Source organism: Psammomys obesus, unplaced genomic scaffold (genome assembly GCF_907164565.1).
Source record: "Psammomys obesus unplaced genomic scaffold, mPsaObe1.curated_primary_1811, whole genome shotgun sequence".
Classification (NCBI taxonomy): Eukaryota; Metazoa; Chordata; class Mammalia; order Rodentia; family Muridae; genus Psammomys; species Psammomys obesus.
The window spans coordinates 1,921,186-1,938,543 of NW_026592890.1; the positions used below are offsets into that span (position 1 = coordinate 1,921,186).

The 17,358-nt window shown below is 40.8% G+C and overlaps 1 protein-coding gene across 1 annotated transcript in view; it reads right to left on the minus strand.

Annotated features, from left to right (window-relative positions):
• The window catches only part of Syne1 (spectrin repeat containing nuclear envelope protein 1), a 461,163-nt gene that overhangs the window by 285,013 nt on the left and 158,792 nt on the right, over positions 1 to 17,358 (minus strand). The window contains exons 23-33 of the mRNA XM_055615901.1: positions 16,975 to 17,109; positions 16,647 to 16,805; positions 16,258 to 16,466; positions 15,585 to 15,693; positions 13,940 to 14,104; positions 11,379 to 11,546; positions 9,491 to 9,655; positions 8,474 to 8,614; positions 5,605 to 5,765; positions 3,609 to 3,759; positions 74 to 301 (exon numbers count right to left, since the gene is read on the minus strand). Coding sequence (XP_055471876.1) covers positions 74 to 301; positions 3,609 to 3,759; positions 5,605 to 5,765; positions 8,474 to 8,614; positions 9,491 to 9,655; positions 11,379 to 11,546; positions 13,940 to 14,104; positions 15,585 to 15,693; positions 16,258 to 16,466; positions 16,647 to 16,805; positions 16,975 to 17,109 — 1,791 coding nt within the window. The remainder of the gene's footprint in view (positions 1 to 73; positions 302 to 3,608; positions 3,760 to 5,604; positions 5,766 to 8,473; positions 8,615 to 9,490; positions 9,656 to 11,378; positions 11,547 to 13,939; positions 14,105 to 15,584; positions 15,694 to 16,257; positions 16,467 to 16,646; positions 16,806 to 16,974; positions 17,110 to 17,358) is intronic.

Consider the following 17,358-nt stretch of genomic DNA (forward strand, 5'->3'; position numbering starts at 1 on the left):
CCTCTCTGCAGTGTCCACTGCATTTCTATATACTACAAGACATAACTTCAGTGTGTGTGTGGCCAGTTCTCACCTCTCTCAGATTCTCTTCAAACTTTCGCTGCTGTGACACGCGCCCCAGGACTGTCCCTTCCAGGCCCCGCGCGTGCTCTTGGATCTCCTCCCAGTACCTCCTTATTTGTGTCAGCTTGGCTTTGATGCGCGCAGACTCTCCGGTGGTGATGAACTGGGCAAAGGACTGGGCTTCTTCTTCTAGCCCTACAATGCTGTCACTTTTATTTTCTATTTCTTGAATTGCGGCCTAATATTTAAAACAAGAAAAAAAACCGTCAATGTGGGCAGAGCAGGCCCGCCTTCACAAAGTGACAGACCCAGCAGCAGAGACTGTGGGGATGGTTTGCTTAACTGATATCTAAGTGTATTCTAGCTGGTCGAAAGCAGCTGCAAACAGATACCACCTGCTTCCTGACCCCACTTGGAGGGAACAGATGCATAGAAACACACAGAAAGTTCATAGCAATGGTGGTTGCATTGGGTGAAAACTGAGAGATGGCTACTTCTTGTGTTGAAATAAGCAAGAAGGTATCCCTGGGCTCTCACAGGGCCTCTGAAGACAGAGGAATGTGTGCTCTCCTCATCAATCAAATATCTCAGCTGATCTGGAGAAGCTGTGTGTTCTAGGAACTCACTAAAGAGTTACATTTGCATGTATTTGATTTTTCCCAGTGTAACTGAGTGTGCTATATTTACTAAACCCTTTGCGCCCACATTTGAACACAGCCTTTGGCAATGTATTGTTTGTTTCCTAGGCCAGTGGTTTCCCACTGTACCAATCCTCAGCACACTCAGCCTCCATCATTAGGAACCAGACACACCTGGTTTAAGAATTTTAATATCTGACAGATGCTCATAGGATCTGGGACTTCACTGTTCTCCTCACCGGCTTGGCACTCTACAGGAAAATAATGTGTACATATCAGCCACTTAATTTGGGATAGAAAAAATACTTTATATAGTATCAGCCAACGCAGGGAAAGAACTGAGAGCTACTTAGGGTCAGTGAGCATGTGTGTGCGCAGCCGTGTGGGAAGGGGCGGGGTCTCGTAAACATAAGATGAAAATCATTTTTCTAAGGATGGGTGCGATCAGACAAAATGATGTAAAAATGTTATGTGAAGTTTTAGCTGTGTCAAATGCTGGTCCCCAGGAAAAACAAATTTGTGACTTCTGTCCAGATGAGACAAATAGCTTGTGTCATTCTAAAATCTACTTGGCATGGCCTTTTCATTTTCATCTTTTTACAGGCACGGCTGCAGCAGAGGACCTACCAGACATCTGCTATCTGAGCATAAATAGAGGCTGTGCTCCTTTTTCTGATTTACCAAATACTTTTTTGAGGGAAAAATACTCTGAAGTTCAAAATGTATATTATTTAATATGTGTTAATAATTTTTATACATAATCACAGTACATAATGTAAAGAATCTTAACTAAGAACAAAATTATGAGTTCTCAGACCCACTCATGTCATCAACAAATTCATGAGCAGCCATCCAGTTAGATCTTGAGGTTATGGTAAGAAGAAAAAAATATTCTATCAGAATGAGGATGGAAGGTGAGCCAAGACTATGTTGTTGCTATTTATCAGTGTTGACTCGGAAAGTCATGTAATGATGAACAAGGATGAGCTTAATTGTCTTTATAGACATGGAAATGCTCCATTAATTATAACTGTAAGGTTGATTTAAGGCGAAAAGGATATGTATTTTTATTCTTTCTGAATAGTGTAACTACTCAAACCATCAGTTTGGAATTAGATCATGAGCCTTCTGGATCAAAGTCTAATGGATTCCACTCTCTTGTTGGTTCTCTTAAAAAATATCTCTTTTTGACATTCATAGCTATTTAATGTATTTCAGATAATTTCTGAAGTGCCATTTTTGATGTGTCAATATGTATTTCCAGTTTGATGGTAAGAAGATGGTGAGACTATTTATATATTTAATAATAAAATATTTCTAATTTTTCTGAGAGATAGGATGACATTTAATCAGTTTTATAATTCAGAAATGCTGATATAAGATGAAATATTACAGTAAATGAATTACTGAATGAATCAAGTAGGCCATAAAGTGTTTGTTAATTCACGAAAGGAGAAATCTTGAGACCAAAGAATTGACATGTGGCATTTTCTTTTTCTTAGATTTCAGTGAAAGTGATTTAGATGACAACTTTTTATTGAAGAGTTACAATACTTGTGAATTTTATTTTAGGTCTTGGCAGCTGTTTCCCTGGACAGGACAGAAGACAGCAGGCCACCTCTGCCACAATATATGGGTCTCCAGTTCTCCTGCATACCTGAGGAGCAAGAGCAGCAGTGAGGAGTAACATTTCCCCTCCCACCACGCACACGGCCGCCACTTACTCTGAGTCACCGAGTAAATGTGTCCTCACCTTGGCATTTATTTTATTTATTATGTCATATTTAATAGAATACAATGGCAAAGAGGTTTTCCACTTTAAAAAACAAAAAAAACCAAAAAACAAACAAACAAAAAAAAAACAACAGAGCTAGCAGAAGGCCACGGCTGAATCTGTCATGCCGTGAGGCACGACAGTACATAAAACAGAGTGCATATTTAAAAAGGGAAATAAAGTTGGGAAGGAGGACATGGTAGGGATTCTGGGAGGAGTTAGAAAGGAGACTAGTGGCAGGTATGATCAAAATACATTGTACACATGTGGAAAATTCTTAAAGAATGTGTGTGTGTGTGTGTGTGTGTGTGTGTGTGTGTGTGTGTATGTGCGCGCGCTCGCGTCTATTGAGAGAATGGTGATTAGTCCAATCTTAATTCCTTCAGCCTCTATATTTAACTGCTCTACTGGAATGTCGGCAATAACCTGTACACCTAGCTCTTTTGGCAGTAGGGAAGCCAATGCGTCAAGAACACTCTGTCCAGGCAGGAAGAAGATCCTAAATGAAAAGACCAAAGCAACCAGGTGTAAAGGCTTTCTCCTTGGGGCTGGAGGATTGGTGTGTGTGTGTGGGGGTGTCTAGCTCTCCTTTCTGGTTAAGTGCTTAAGTGTCACTAATGCATTTCTGCTTTTGGTAACAATGTCTCACTGGGTATCCCAGTGGGGCCTGGAACTGCCTGTGTAGAGCAGGCTGAGCTTGAACTTGTGGCAACCCCCCCCCCCTTTACCTTGTGATTTCTGGGATTGGAAACATGTGCCACCACACTTGGTTAACATGGCTAACATTGAGTCTGACATTTGGGATGGTAGATGATGAATATATTTCATGATGTATAAATATAGAAACAGGGAACTCCATGGGCATCAAACCAAATCAAGGAAAAGAATAATGCAACCATAAAAAATAGTTTAATGATATTGCACACAATATTGACTTTGAATCTGTAGGTCAGACAGTATCAGTACACAGTTTCATCTATAAAGTATTATCAATCATGACCTCTAGCTTGGCTTGATTTTAACTTAAAAGAGCTACAGCACAACAGAAGATCCTGGGATCCAATAGCTTTTGGTGATAGAAATGTAGGAAAGGTATTAAAGAAGAGAGAGTGAGCGAAGTGTGTGCAGGTCACCTTAATTTGGCTGATCTGCACGTCCATGGCAGACGCTGATGTTTCCAAGGCATTGAGTTCGTTCTCTTTCTCAGTTATCCAGATGGACAGGGTCTCAAAATTACTGCCAAAATGATCCCACTTGGTTTTCACCATTTCCATGGTTTTAATACTAAAATTAACCAAATTAAGTTAAAATGCAGTATCTCCATAAAGAATAGCAAGGCATTTACAAGTCTTTCAGAGCAGGAACCATTTGAACAGAAAAGCACACATGCCTGAGCTGAGTGCCTATCTGACCAAAACCTCCATATCTCTTCTGGGAATGGGCCCTGGAAAAGATAATACAAGTGAGGCTGCATTTTTAATGCAATTGCCCTGGCAACATAGGGCATGGGCCAGCACGGGCCAGCTCTGCATAGGAGCAGCCATCTTCAGAACTTAGAACAGGGAACTCTCCCAGAAAACTTTGGGAGTTTGATAGTTTGATATATTGCCTTTGCTTTCAAGGAGGGGCACTCCTGAACACTTTCTATTGAAATTATAATATACACATTTGTGAATCAAGGTAGAGCCGGGGTCTAATCTCAGGCTGCTGGACAGCACCTGGTCTCTTCAGCTTGGCAAAGCCTTTGGTTTATAACCAATAATATGCTCAGAGGTTTGTAGGCAGCCTCATTCCAACAGACTCTCATAACTCTTGTTTGTGAGTTCCCTAACCATTTGCAGAAAATGTTGAGTCTCTTTGTTGTAAGTCTAATAAATAGGATTTCAACTGGAGAATCTGAGTTGGTATGAGCTCTGGATAGATAATCAGGTGAACATGGCTTTCAGTTTAGAAAGAAACTAGGAAGGTAACATATTAGCACTAAACTAACTGCTGTCCTTGGGTAAAGGAAACATATACCTGATTACAAAAGGCACTGGATGCCAAGAACAAATAATGGCATCAATTGATTGTCAAATTCAAGGGCTACAGTCTCAAACCTGTACCCTGTGTATGCCTAATGCACTTAACAGTGTAAGAAATGCAAACACAATCTATCTTATAGTTCAGTTTTTTTATATATAAAATTTAGCTTCACATGGACATTCTGCTCCATTTAGAAGCAGCTTATTTTCTAATATATTCTTAGATTTACTGTTTACATAGATTGGTGGCGGATATCAAATATAAAGTTGTCAAAAGTTGAAGTCAGAATTAGTTTCAAATAAAATATTGATCAATGTTTAAAGTTTAGGCAAATATAAAATGTTCCACGCAAGGCCCCAAGAGTACTAAAAACGGCTTTCACATCCTGAAATCCCTCTTGCGAGTACAGTCCTGTTTCCTGAGAATCAAAGACTAGTATTCAATGTGTTGCTAAATAAAATTGTTGGTGATATTATTTTAAAGAGTATTGACTGATATCAAAAGCTTATCTCCTTCAAGCTATATAGAAGGCTATCACAGGGACACGAGATTATTTCTTCTTTTCAGATAAATATTAGCTGTTGAAAAGCAAGATAGAGTTTTCCAGGGAATTTATGGGAGGAGCATATGAACCATGGTAGTTTGAACACAGAGGCACCAAGCATACACATGGGCTTTGAGTCTGAGACATGTACTCTGCACGATCTGTGCTTTGGCCTAGAATCTATGCTATCAGGATACTTCCCCTTCGAACACATGACACGAGAATAAGATAGTGTAAAAAAAACAACAGGTAAATGTGGGTTACTTTTGAGATTGCGTCTGCACTTTATGAAGGCCACAGAAATGAATAGATATGGCTTAGTGATGAATATACTAGCTCAAGATGCCAACAGCACCTTCCTTGTATACTCCCGCCATTATGAATACCAGTTCCTGGGCTAAGGATAATTTTCTTTTGAACTGTGAGGTGCTTCCTTAAAACAGCTTGAAACAGATAGACAGACACCTTGAGAGTTTTGAAAGATTGGAATAGAAGACACAGGAGACACTGCTTGGGAGTCTATCCCAGAGAGGGAAGTTTAGAGGTTGCGAGGCACATACTCTTCTTCGAGCGTGGCTTCCAGCTTCTTCACCTGCTCCTTGATCGACCTGGCCTGCTGCTGGAGCAGGTGCTTATTCCTGGGCCCCAGTGGCATCTCAGAGGCTTCCTTGACTAGGTTCTCAGCCTGGTTAGCAATACTTTCTGTCCGCTTAGAAAACTCCTGGGGGATGGGGAGCAAAGATGGCAGAGCTGTTAGGTGAGCATTTTAAACTCTTGGATGCTGCACCCAAGTCAAATGCAAATTCCGCAGGACAGACCATATACTGCTCTTAATGGTAAGACAGATTCACACTCAGCGGGCTAACCTAGATGGTTTGGTTAAAACATTTCCACTAGCGCTTGGAGGATGGTTTTTGCACACTTTCCTGATTTGGGCTTATCATTCTGAATTCTGAGATACATATAGTCATCAACTTACCCTCAGATATGTTCATTTACTACCAGTCCGTTCACAAAATAACCCAGAGTTATTGATCCTTTAAACATCTGAACGGTAGATCTCTGGGCCAACAAATTCATTTGTTTGCCTAATAGACTGAGAGCTTATCCAGCACAGAACAGCAGGGATTTTCTTATACATTTTCTCTGCAGGAAGAGAAGTTATTGGTCCCCTGAGACGTATTATCTGCTGCTAATAATGTTTCAGAATCTTCTTTATGTATATGTAGACATAACATGATGGAAAGAAGCTCAGGGCTTGTGGATTGTGACTGAGACAGAAGCTCATGTAAGCCAAGCAGGTCACAAACTTGCTCTTGGGCCCTTGAGCCTGTGGTTATACAGCAGTATGCCAGGTTTACCCAGGCGACTCTAGCCCAGGCCTTCCTGTGTGCTGGGAGGACACTCTTCCTTTTGATCTGCAGGCCTAGTCCTAGGAAAGCTGCATTTTCAACAAGTCAAGCCTGCCTGTAGGATGACTCTGAACCACTGTTTCCCCACATTGGTGAATTACTTTCCAGGCTCTTTTGTGTGAGTGTGAAATGCACAGATCATATTTTCCTGCAAGGGGAACTTATCTCCACCAAAAGATTCATTTTTAAGTGGCATATACTGGCAGGTACCAATTATCATTTTTACATCTTTCATATGGACAAAAACTGGTTTACTCCACCTGCTGATTTTCTGCAACTCGGAGCTTTTATAATTCAAAAGTTTTAATTTGTATGAGGCTCTGCTATGTTCTAGGTGCTAGCTAAATTTTGTCAGGTGAATAATGTTGAATATTAAATTAGAAAAGCTAAACCTTGGTGATAACCTCAAGTAAAAAAAAATGTCTTATTTCTTCTTATGCAAGAAAATCTGACAAGAGGTTTAAATATTCATCAGCTTCCCCTTCTAAATAGGCAGTGCAAAACTGCCATGTAAATATTTGTAAAAGACAGCCTGCCACTCCAAGCGCTTCCCCAAATTATTCTACAATACCATGTCAGACGGTGGTTCCAAAAATCATTTTGAAAGTCATTGTAATACCATAAAAGATAAAGTCACAACACAGAATCATTATTGCTTCCTGTCTGAAAGACTAAATAGTGTCACGTAAGTTTCGCTATTACTGCAGAGAAGCCACCTGTGGTTCAAATAAAACCAGACAGTGTGTCCTTGTGGTGCAGGGGTGCATAGTACCCCAGAGCATGATGCTGGCAGATGCCTGTGAGCTCCAAAGAGTTGCTGGTCCATTTATGAAGACGATGAAACTCATTGTTGCTAATCCCTCAGATTCCGTGAACACAAACAGAAGTGTCAATTAAGTGTTGCTACGACACCATCTTTTTCAGAGCTGTGGAGAAGGCAATGTTGGAAAATGTGTCTGTGTGTGGATATGTGGATATGTGTGTATGTATGCATGTATGTATATAATGTTTTGCCTTAACCATTTACAGTAAATTGCAATGCAGAGGGCTTCAAAGAAACAGGTAAGAGTTGGTAAAAGAAAATTAAACAAAAATAGAACGACTTTGTAAGGCTATAAGGTGTTGTGTCACCTAGCCGAGAGAATGTGCTGTATGAATGGCCATGGACACATCAGGAGAGACCTGGTTCTCGTCAGGTAGGTCTACAGCCGAAACCAGGCTCTGCTCTTCGCTGACTGAGCAACCTTCAGTCTCTCCGAACATTCACTTCCGTGCCAGGCCATGGCTCCTGTGAAATTTAGCTCGCCCTTGCCATGTGAACATATCACAAACCGGCACAAGGAAGACGCCGATGCCCTTAGCGCAACCACTCAAGGGTGTTGAATAGAATAAGAACATAAAGCAGTGTAAAGCGAGCAAGAAGGCCAAAGGCAGCCATGAGTGTAGATTCCACGTGCTGTGTGACAGTCTCTCACCGTTTCAAGCTGATTTCTATATCTGTCTAGACATTCATGGCTTGAGGCAAGGCCCTGGTTGTGTGACCTTCTAAGGAACTCTCCGATAACCCAGCTCCAGCTGCTAGGAGAGTAACATCTGAGGTTTCACTGTTGGCACCACTGCCCAGCTTCCCGGGCTACATCCTCGTATCTTGAACTACAGTACACAGTCATAATGTCTAGCCCTTTCACACCTGATGGCGTTCCTCTTTCCAGGACAACTGTCTGTCTCCCGAACTCTGTTCTCTGCAGTCTTACTTCACCAAGTAGTAAACATCACTCCCTCCAGAAATCCCGCAGTTTATACACACCTCTGTTGGGGAACTGACACTTTCCCATCTTTATGAAAATCTTAGTTCTTAGGTGTAAATCCTTCTTATGCCCATGTTTCACTGTGTTCTGAAGTGTCGGTCACCAATAAATAGTAGGAACTGCTTAAACGTGTACCGATCATCAGTTAGGACAGTGGAGAAAAGGGGTTTTCTGAAGGAGTTGGGAGGCGCCCCCTGGCCTTCACATACCTTTGTCTGCTCCAGCTCTGAAGACAGGCTTTCCAAACTGCTGAAGCTCAGGAAGCGTTCATGGCTGGACCCTGTCTGGAAAAGGTACCTGACCACCGTCTCCTTGTTTGTCTCAAACCGTTCCCACTTCCTCAAGCTGACCTAAATTAAAAATAAACAACACACCCTGTGACATACAAATGCCCCGACTGAATCCCTCCACACTGGAGCCTTCTCACTCGTTTCCTAGGCTGACAGCTTGTGGCAAGTGTGACATCACACAACAACGTTGACAAAAGACGACCCTGTCGTCTTTGATAGCATTGCTTTCCGATGTCTGGGGCTTCAGAGGTCGTATGACTTCCCCAGCACCTCCTACAGATGCACTTACAAAATGTAGATAAGTGGCAATCATTGTCAAGAAAAGGTAGGGTGGCAAGAGGGAAGACTAGAGAGGAGAACAAGAGTGCTAAGTAGCAAAAACTCCAAATCATTCCTAGGACGGTAGGTCAACAGCACTCTCAAGCACGGGGTGGGGGTGGGGGAGCTAAGGTGTGGCTGCTGGACTTCCTGGATATGAGAAACAATTTGAGCAAGTTCATGGATCCAGACAAGCGTACATCGCATCCTGGTTCCATCACTGAATTGCGTGCAACTTGGGGAAAAGTCATTAAACTCTCTTAAACACTGCTGTGATTTGAACGTGAAATGTTTCCTATCTGGCTCACATTTTTGAGTACTTGGTCCGAAGCCGATGATGGGGTTGACTGGGAGAGCTGTGGCAACTTTAGGAGGTAGAGCCCTGCTGGCGGAAGTGGAACACTATGGGCGGGCCTGGAGGTTTGATACACAGTCCTCGCTTCCTGTTCACTGACTGGTTGCAACAGAGCGGCCGAATTGTAAGGCAGAAGAAGCCCTTCTACCCTTAAACTGCTTCTTGCCAGGTATCTGGTTACAACAGTGAGAAAAGCAACTAGGATAAAGCATCTACGCGTGCAAAAGCCCCACCTTCGGAAGCTTCGGGCAGCCTGGCCTTACCTGGATGCGTCGTTCCTGCCTCTCCCTGGTCTGCTCCAGTCCCGTCAGGGTGCTCTCCAGCTTCCGCAGCTCCTCTTGGCCCGGGCCTGCCTGCCCGCCCCGTTGTGCCTGCTCCATCTGCTGCTGGAGGTCTCTCTTCTTGGCTGAGATCATCTTTGTCTTTTGCTGGGAGCAGTAGTTCAATACATGGATATAAACTTGTTTGTTATTTGTTTTTCTCTGTGTAGCCCTGGCTATCCTAAAACTCGCTCTGTGAACCAGGCTGGCCTTGAATGCACAAAGATCCTCCTGCCTCTACCTCCTGAGTGTTGGGATTAAAGGTCTGCCGCCATCACGAGGCGTATAAACTTTTATAGCTTTGAAGCTATGCAGGGCTGTTATCATACCACTATTTGAAGTGTGGAAGGTGAGGTGTTACCAGGTGTAGGCTTGAACCATGTTTTAAAGTATAGGTTCAACAGTTAAAACAGTACTATTAGGAACCCTGAATTAATTTGACTTTAGCATTGTAATTGTATGTGAATTTGGAGAACAATCAACATATGCAGCACTCCAAAAATACTTTGGTTAAAAAAAAAAGACTTGATAGTCTTCTTTTGTCTTTAAAAAGTCCCACTCCATTTTATCATCTGTGATGTACAGATGCAAATATTAAGATTTTTCCTTTCTGGGTATATTTTTGAATGGTTTTCAAAAATGTAGAGCTTTTCAGGGAAAAGCTCTACATTTAATCATACCATATAATTTTATGTATTATTTTCAGACAGAATGCTTCACACATCTTGTGTTCAGTTTATATATCTTTACAAAGTTTGTACATGCATGTAGCCAAGTCCTGGCCAAAGGAATACAGTAAGTTTTAAAACAATATAAATACCGAAATCATATCTTTTGACTTTGGAATCCTGATACTTTTCCAATGATGGGGAACTATGGACCTTTAACCCTTGAACCCCACAAAACTTAAAGGGTGCTCTTTTATACTTTTAAGGCAATTAATATTTTGTGTATAATATATGTTAGCATTTTCTTCATTATTAAATTATTATTATTCATTATTAAATTCATTCACTAGAATTTCATCATGAAATATTTTATTTGAATAATACTTTGGTTTATATTGCATTTGACAAGCACTATTCTCATATATACAACTTTATATAAGTATATATTTATATGGCTTATGTGTATAATACTTATACATATAAGTGTATATACAGATATGTATATGTGTATATACAGTTATATATAATTATGTATATACTTCTACGTAAGCATAGCACATACAAGTATACATACATGCTTGTAGTATATACCATTTGTACATATATATTAATGTCTACCACCCAATTATCAGGAAACAAGTTGATTACTGGAGAGCTGGAGCTTAGAGTTGAGGTCTTGACTTCAATCCATCACCAAAAAAAAAAGGTTGATTATAAATACTAGCATATATACATACAAATGTACATATATGCATATATATATATACCCACACATACATATATACAATCATATATATACACACATATATAATATGTATATATACACATACATGTATAGATACATACACACATATGTACCTATACATGCATACATATAATTTCTTTGCTTTTAGTTTGTAATCTTTTGCAAGAGCAAACTCACCTGAACCATCTGGCACTTCAAGTAAGTTATAATTTTCAAACTAAAATGTCTAGGAGTTTGTCATCTAGGGTACTCTGAAATATGTAATGTTTATCAGAGAGTGCAAAGAACAGAATTGCCAAGTGCTTTGAACCATCAGACCAGTTCTCTCTTCCTTTCCCTCTCTCCATCCCCAGCCTCAGAACCTAGTCTCCATCTCTCATCAGCATTGCACATGTGGTGAGTAAAGAAGACTCTTTACCTGGTGATGAAGGAGCAACTGTTGTGCTTCAAACAGATTTTCTGTGTCTAGGATCTTCTCAGCCTCTTCCTGGCTGTCTTGGGAGCCTGACATTAACCCCTCAAGGGAACTTTTCACTATTTCTTTGTACTGAACGCATTCTCCAAAGTTGCTTAGCATCTTTTCAACCTAAATTTTCACAGAAAAAAAAGTAAATCATATGCTACTTTGTAGACATAAGGTTATTGTGTAATTCAAATACTGATTTCTCTGCCTCCCTCCCCCCCCCCATTGATTGCAATCCTTGTTCTGAGAATCTCCTGTCTCAATGTTGTGTAAACTCTGTTCCCCAGTTGTTCCCTGGCATGTCAATAAAGTAGCTTACATCCAATCACTGAGCAGGGGAGAGAATAGAGCTGGACTTCCTGCCAGCCAGGGGAGGAGGACTTAGAGGAGGAAGTAGTAGATTCAGCCAGGGAGAGATCTAGGGGATATCAGAGAGCTACAAAGTGTAAGTATCTCTGGGATGTACACTGAGAGGAAACCAGATTAGCTTAGAGTGTTAAGAATAGAGTACTAACTGCTCAGTTATTGTGTTGTGAAGCTTATTATTAAATAAATATAAAAGTGTCTCAATTATTTCTATGATAGCCAGATTAAGAGAGAAACAGTTTTATAAAAATAACTTTAACACTAGTTAGCAAAGTTTGTGGAATAGTTTTTTACATGGAGATGAGGTTGACAAACTGACATTATATACAGCTAAGCTACACAATGATATGCTTTAGTACAATTTATGAAGTGACCTAAAACTAATTTTTATTTATGTAAATAAGTGTTTTGCATGAATTTATCTCTGCATTACCTGCATGCCTGGTGCCTGCAGAGGCCAGAAGAGGGCTTCAGATCCCCTGGGGGTGGAGTTAGAGACCACTGTGAGCTGTCACAGAGGTGCTAGGAACCTAACCTGGCCCTGTGGGAGAACGTCTTATGCACTGAACTGCCGGGCCAGTGCTCTCGCTCTCAGAAATAAGCTAACAAAGCTAACTAGTCCTTCCATTACTTGGCAATGCACATTTTGTGTTTGTGAGAGACTCAGAGTCTGTTGTCTTCGGTAATTTCAAATATATGAAATTGTTCTGTTTATCATACCATACATTACACCTCCAGAACTGATAACTTCAAAGTTTATGCTTGTTGAATAAAATTGCTCCGTTGAAATCAATGATACTTGTTTTAAGTATATATATAAACTACGTATCAACAGCTAAAAACCAAATTCTTACATATCTATTTTTTTTTGTTTTGCATAGTTTTAAGTCTTATTTAACTGTTGTTTAAATGGTACAGCCACTTAGAGGTATTGAGAATTTTATTTCATTGGACAGTATTCTGCACCCTATTAAGAACCTATTCTAAAATTAAGAAAAGAAAAGTGTACATGGCTTGATAGTCAACATAGAATAATAAAGTTGTATCTCCTTTGTACTTCATATCTTGGGGTCCCTTGATTATAATCTCATGAATATTATCTGGCTATGATAATGCCTTATACAAAATGTTGAGTCCATACTATTTAAAACCAATAGGGGAGAGAAACTGAGAAGAAAATAATAGAACATTTGGTGAAAGTGTCCTTCCAGTACTACTTTATTGCTCTAGACTGCCTTCCGGCCACAAATCCATGAGCTTAAAATTGGTTCCATGTTGCCTTCTTAAGCTTCCTACGTATACACTGAGTCAGTGGAAGAGGCCCTACTAGACATGAAATTTAAGTATTTTAACCTATAATGGAATATAGCTTATTCCATTGGAATGCATATTAAGTTTAGAATGAGTTAGGCCTCTGTTAAAATGGAATGTTTCTGGTCTTCCAACTATTAATATTACTACTAGTACTGGCTAGCAGCTAATGAAGACTTATCAGTCTCCACACTCTTCCAAGTGCTTTACCTAAGGTACTGGTTTTAGTCTTTGTTGCTTCCTCATTAGTGCATTTTAAATTCTGCTTTAAAAGTAAGGAACTAGGGGCCTAGAGGCACTGAATAAGAAAACTCAAGACAATAAAGAAGTAGGGTATAAAGCGTAAGTGAAGCTGGCTTTCTCTGACTTCTAAGTGTATTTCTTTTCTTTTTTTCCCTTTTCTGTTATTTGTTTGTTTATAGGTAGGATCTAATTATATAGCTTACGCTAGTCTTGAACTTGTTGTATATAGCCCAGGTTGCCCTTGAACCTACTGTTCTCCTTCAGGATTACAAGTATGCATAATTAAAGTAGGCTTCTCAACCCTTTCTTCCTAAAATTTGAAATCTATCCTTATGTATTCATGAAATAATGATGCTTCTAGTATGAGCAGAAACCATTTGACTGCTTATCTTTGGAGTTTAGATTTAGGTCATTAACTTGAAATTCCCAGCCAATAGCATTGTCCATAACTTGAGCATCCTGCACATCGTTCGTAACAATCTTCATATTAATAACTACGATTTCCTTGTAAAACTGCTTACTAAACCACAACCAAAACAAGGATGGCCCTGCAGCCTCCTCCCCGGGGATGCTGTTTAGCACAGTAAATGACGTACCTCTGACAGTAAAGCCAAAAGAGCCTTGAAAGAGATTGATAATTCTGCCAGCTCATCTCCTTGCTTTTGGGCTTCATTCTCAGAGGACACATCAATCAAATGTTTAAGCCTGGATTTCAGCCAGCTGAGAAGCTCTCCTTTTTTGGTAATGTCATTTCTGATCTCCTGGAATAAAAAGGACGTGTGTTTTGGGTTTGTTTGTTTGTTTGTTTTTAATTAACAAAGAGTTATCATGGATCACAACTTTCTAGCAGGAAAGAGCTCAAGCCAAGAAGCATAATGTGATCCTAGTAGCGTGAGCTAGCGCTTTATGGTAACAGACTGAAGAGAGGAAGAGAGCTCACAGCGCTCTTTGGACTCACTGTAAACGAGTACCAAAAGGAAGGGCTTCCCAATTCCCATACCTAATGGGCAAAAGTCACCTTTGGAATTAGATTAGATGCTAATCGATATTTCCTTGATCATAGCAAACTTTCGTGAAGTTGACATAAAACTAGCCAGCAAAGATACACATCTTTGTGGGACCAAGCTCTAATTAGCAAGGAGGGTTCACTAGCCACTGTGATGCTGGGGAGATTCCAACTTTAAGTCTCAGGACTAGTGGTAGAGGGCATGGTTCCTGGGGCAGCCACCTATACCAGCTATCGTTAGCTTAGGGCAGGGGAAAATGCATACCAGACAGGAAGCAGCTGGGTTCAAAACTGACCAGTGCATTCAAGATAAGATAAAACAAACAAACAAACCTAAAACAGCAGCAAGCAGGACACCTATTTTATGTAAGTACACAGCAAATTTACTGAGTTCTTCATATGAGAAAAAAAGAACCCAGAAGACAGTGGCAAAAGGAACAAAGCTCTTTTATGTGACTTTCAAATATTAGAAATGCTGGAGAAATAGATACCAAGTGAAGGTCTTGCTAAGAGCGAGGGCTGCTGTGTGCGAGTCACAGAATACCATGATATTCAGATCTGGAGCTCTCTTCCCATAGCTGGGTTTGTTGCCTCTAAAGCAACTGAGAGGAATTGATCACTCCAGCCTGATTATAGCAGAATACTATAGGGAATTCCCTACTTCTTCCATGTCCTCAAGTTGTCTGGTTAAAACTGTATTGTACAGAAACACAGAGCATTCTGGTTTACTGTGACAATTCTTGTTATTTATTTGTTTGGTTGGTTGGTAGGTTTTCTGAGACAGGTTTTCTCTGTGTAGTCTTGGCTGTCCTGGAACTAGCTCTGTAGACCAGGCTGACCTTGACCACATAGAGATTTACCCGCCTCTGCCTCCCAAGTACTGGGATTAAAGGTGAGCACCATCACCACCCAGCCCTGACAATTCTTCAGTCTATGCTGTGTTATACAACCATGCATGCTATTTCCTGCTCAGCATTCTCCATCAGGTAAAGCTGCATTAGGGGCATCACTAAGAGTGCTTAAATCTCAAAACTATCAACAGCTCCATAGAAGGGGGGAACCTACCCTTCCCCATAGTAATTAAGAAGAGATGTTGTCTTTAAAGAAAGAGAGGAACCTGTTTTTTATAGAAAACACACACACATACATACACACACACACTAAGCAAACCAACAAACATAGGAGTGTTTGATTGTTGGAATTTTTTCTTTAGTGAGGACCAGCTTAGAACTTACGTCCACTGCATGCTTAACCTCGTCATGGTTGGCACTGTCGAGGGGCTCATCCTTGATTTTCTTCAACCATGCATCTTTTGCACACACCCAAGATGAGATTTCAGAGAACCTGAAAGCAAACACGAATTTTAAAAGGAAGAAGCAAACTCTCAGGATGGTGAGAAACATTTTCTATTTTGAATTCATGGACGTTGAGTAAGTGATGACCGAATTGATGGGATTTTATGAAAACTTTAACATGGAGCCCAAGGCAAGTGTGTTAATATCTGAGGTCACTAACTTAAAGGTTGCCTAGCTGAAAACAAAGATTTGTCTCAGGGCCTGAGAGGGAAGGAACACCTGAGATCTGGCTTAATCCATCTCACCAGAGTGCTATTAACCAATAAAGGCGGGCAACCCCTTCTGAGGAAGGAATATGAGAAAAGCAAGAAGACTGGGATTATTTGACTTCAAGAACATCTGGACTATTTTTAAATAAAATCAAGACCCTGTTTTGGACTGAAACCTACTTAAAAAACAACATAAAACAAACAACAAAACGAATAAAGTATGTTCATACAACATCATGGGCAAGATTAAAAGAAGCTGATTTTCCTGTTCCTTGTCTTATAACAATGTCTGGAGCGAAGAGGGAAGATGCAGACTGGAGCCTTCTCTGGAGACACTCCGCTACCTGCTGGCGTAGTCCATCCACTTGTCTGGGTCATCCACAAGCATCTTGTAAGTGTTGTCAATGGAAGCTCTGAGCTCTTTGAGAGCCCTGTGACAGGCTCCAGATGTGTCCCTTACTGGGTCCCGGCCTGGGAGCTTCACACATAGTTCCTCTATGATCTGTAGCCTCTTCTCACAGACATGGTGAGGGCCCTTGTCACTGAAGAAAACCTAAGACACAGAAACACTTTCACTATCTTGGTGAGAAGCCACAAAACTCCTCTATATTCCCACAGAGACGCTAATGGCAGATTCATAGAAAGAACCAATGTAGTGAAACCATTTCCCTCAGAACACTATATCTTTAAATATTTTTACGTAGTTATACACTTTACATATTGTGGCACATACCCTGTGTTCCTTGATGATCTTCTCGCTCCCTTCTTGGGGAGCCAGCTTGGTCTCTCTCTCCAGCTCAGCCTTGCACTCTTCCACAGCAGCTGAGAATCTGTTTTTCTCCACAGCGATTTTTAGGTGGAGCAAATGATAAGGTGCTTCTCCGTGGAGATCCTGCATCCACAGAAAGACCCAGAAAAACAGAATGGGTCCTCTGACTAGGTATGTGCCCTACTGAGATGCCCAAAGGTCCTAAACTAGTCTTCTCTTACTTCCAGCTCTCCAAATTGCAGAACAGATTCTAGGACATGGATTTCTCGAGTTCCCATAATTCCACCCTCACCTTCCACTGTTTGTGCAGCTTCCTGACGGCCTCCTGCAGCCCCTGCTGCTCCTGTTCTGGGAGGATGTCGGTGAGCTCATCACAGGCTTTTAGGAAAGCATTGAGGACCCTCTGGTCCAGCTGGCTGAAGAATTCCTGTCATGACGAGAGGGAGGAGAGCTGAGGTGCCATTCAGAGTAAAGACATCAGAAGAAACATCTCGGTGACCCTGGTAGCCAGTAGCTGCACTCATCAGAGCTTCAGGCAACTCTATTCTTCTTTGGGAACCAACTGCAACCATTCACAGCTACGAGTCAAAAGCCAGCTCACCTGACATTTCACTTCTGGCATTTTAAGAAAAGAAAGAAAGAAAGAAAGAAAGAAAGAAAGAAAGAAAGAAAGAAA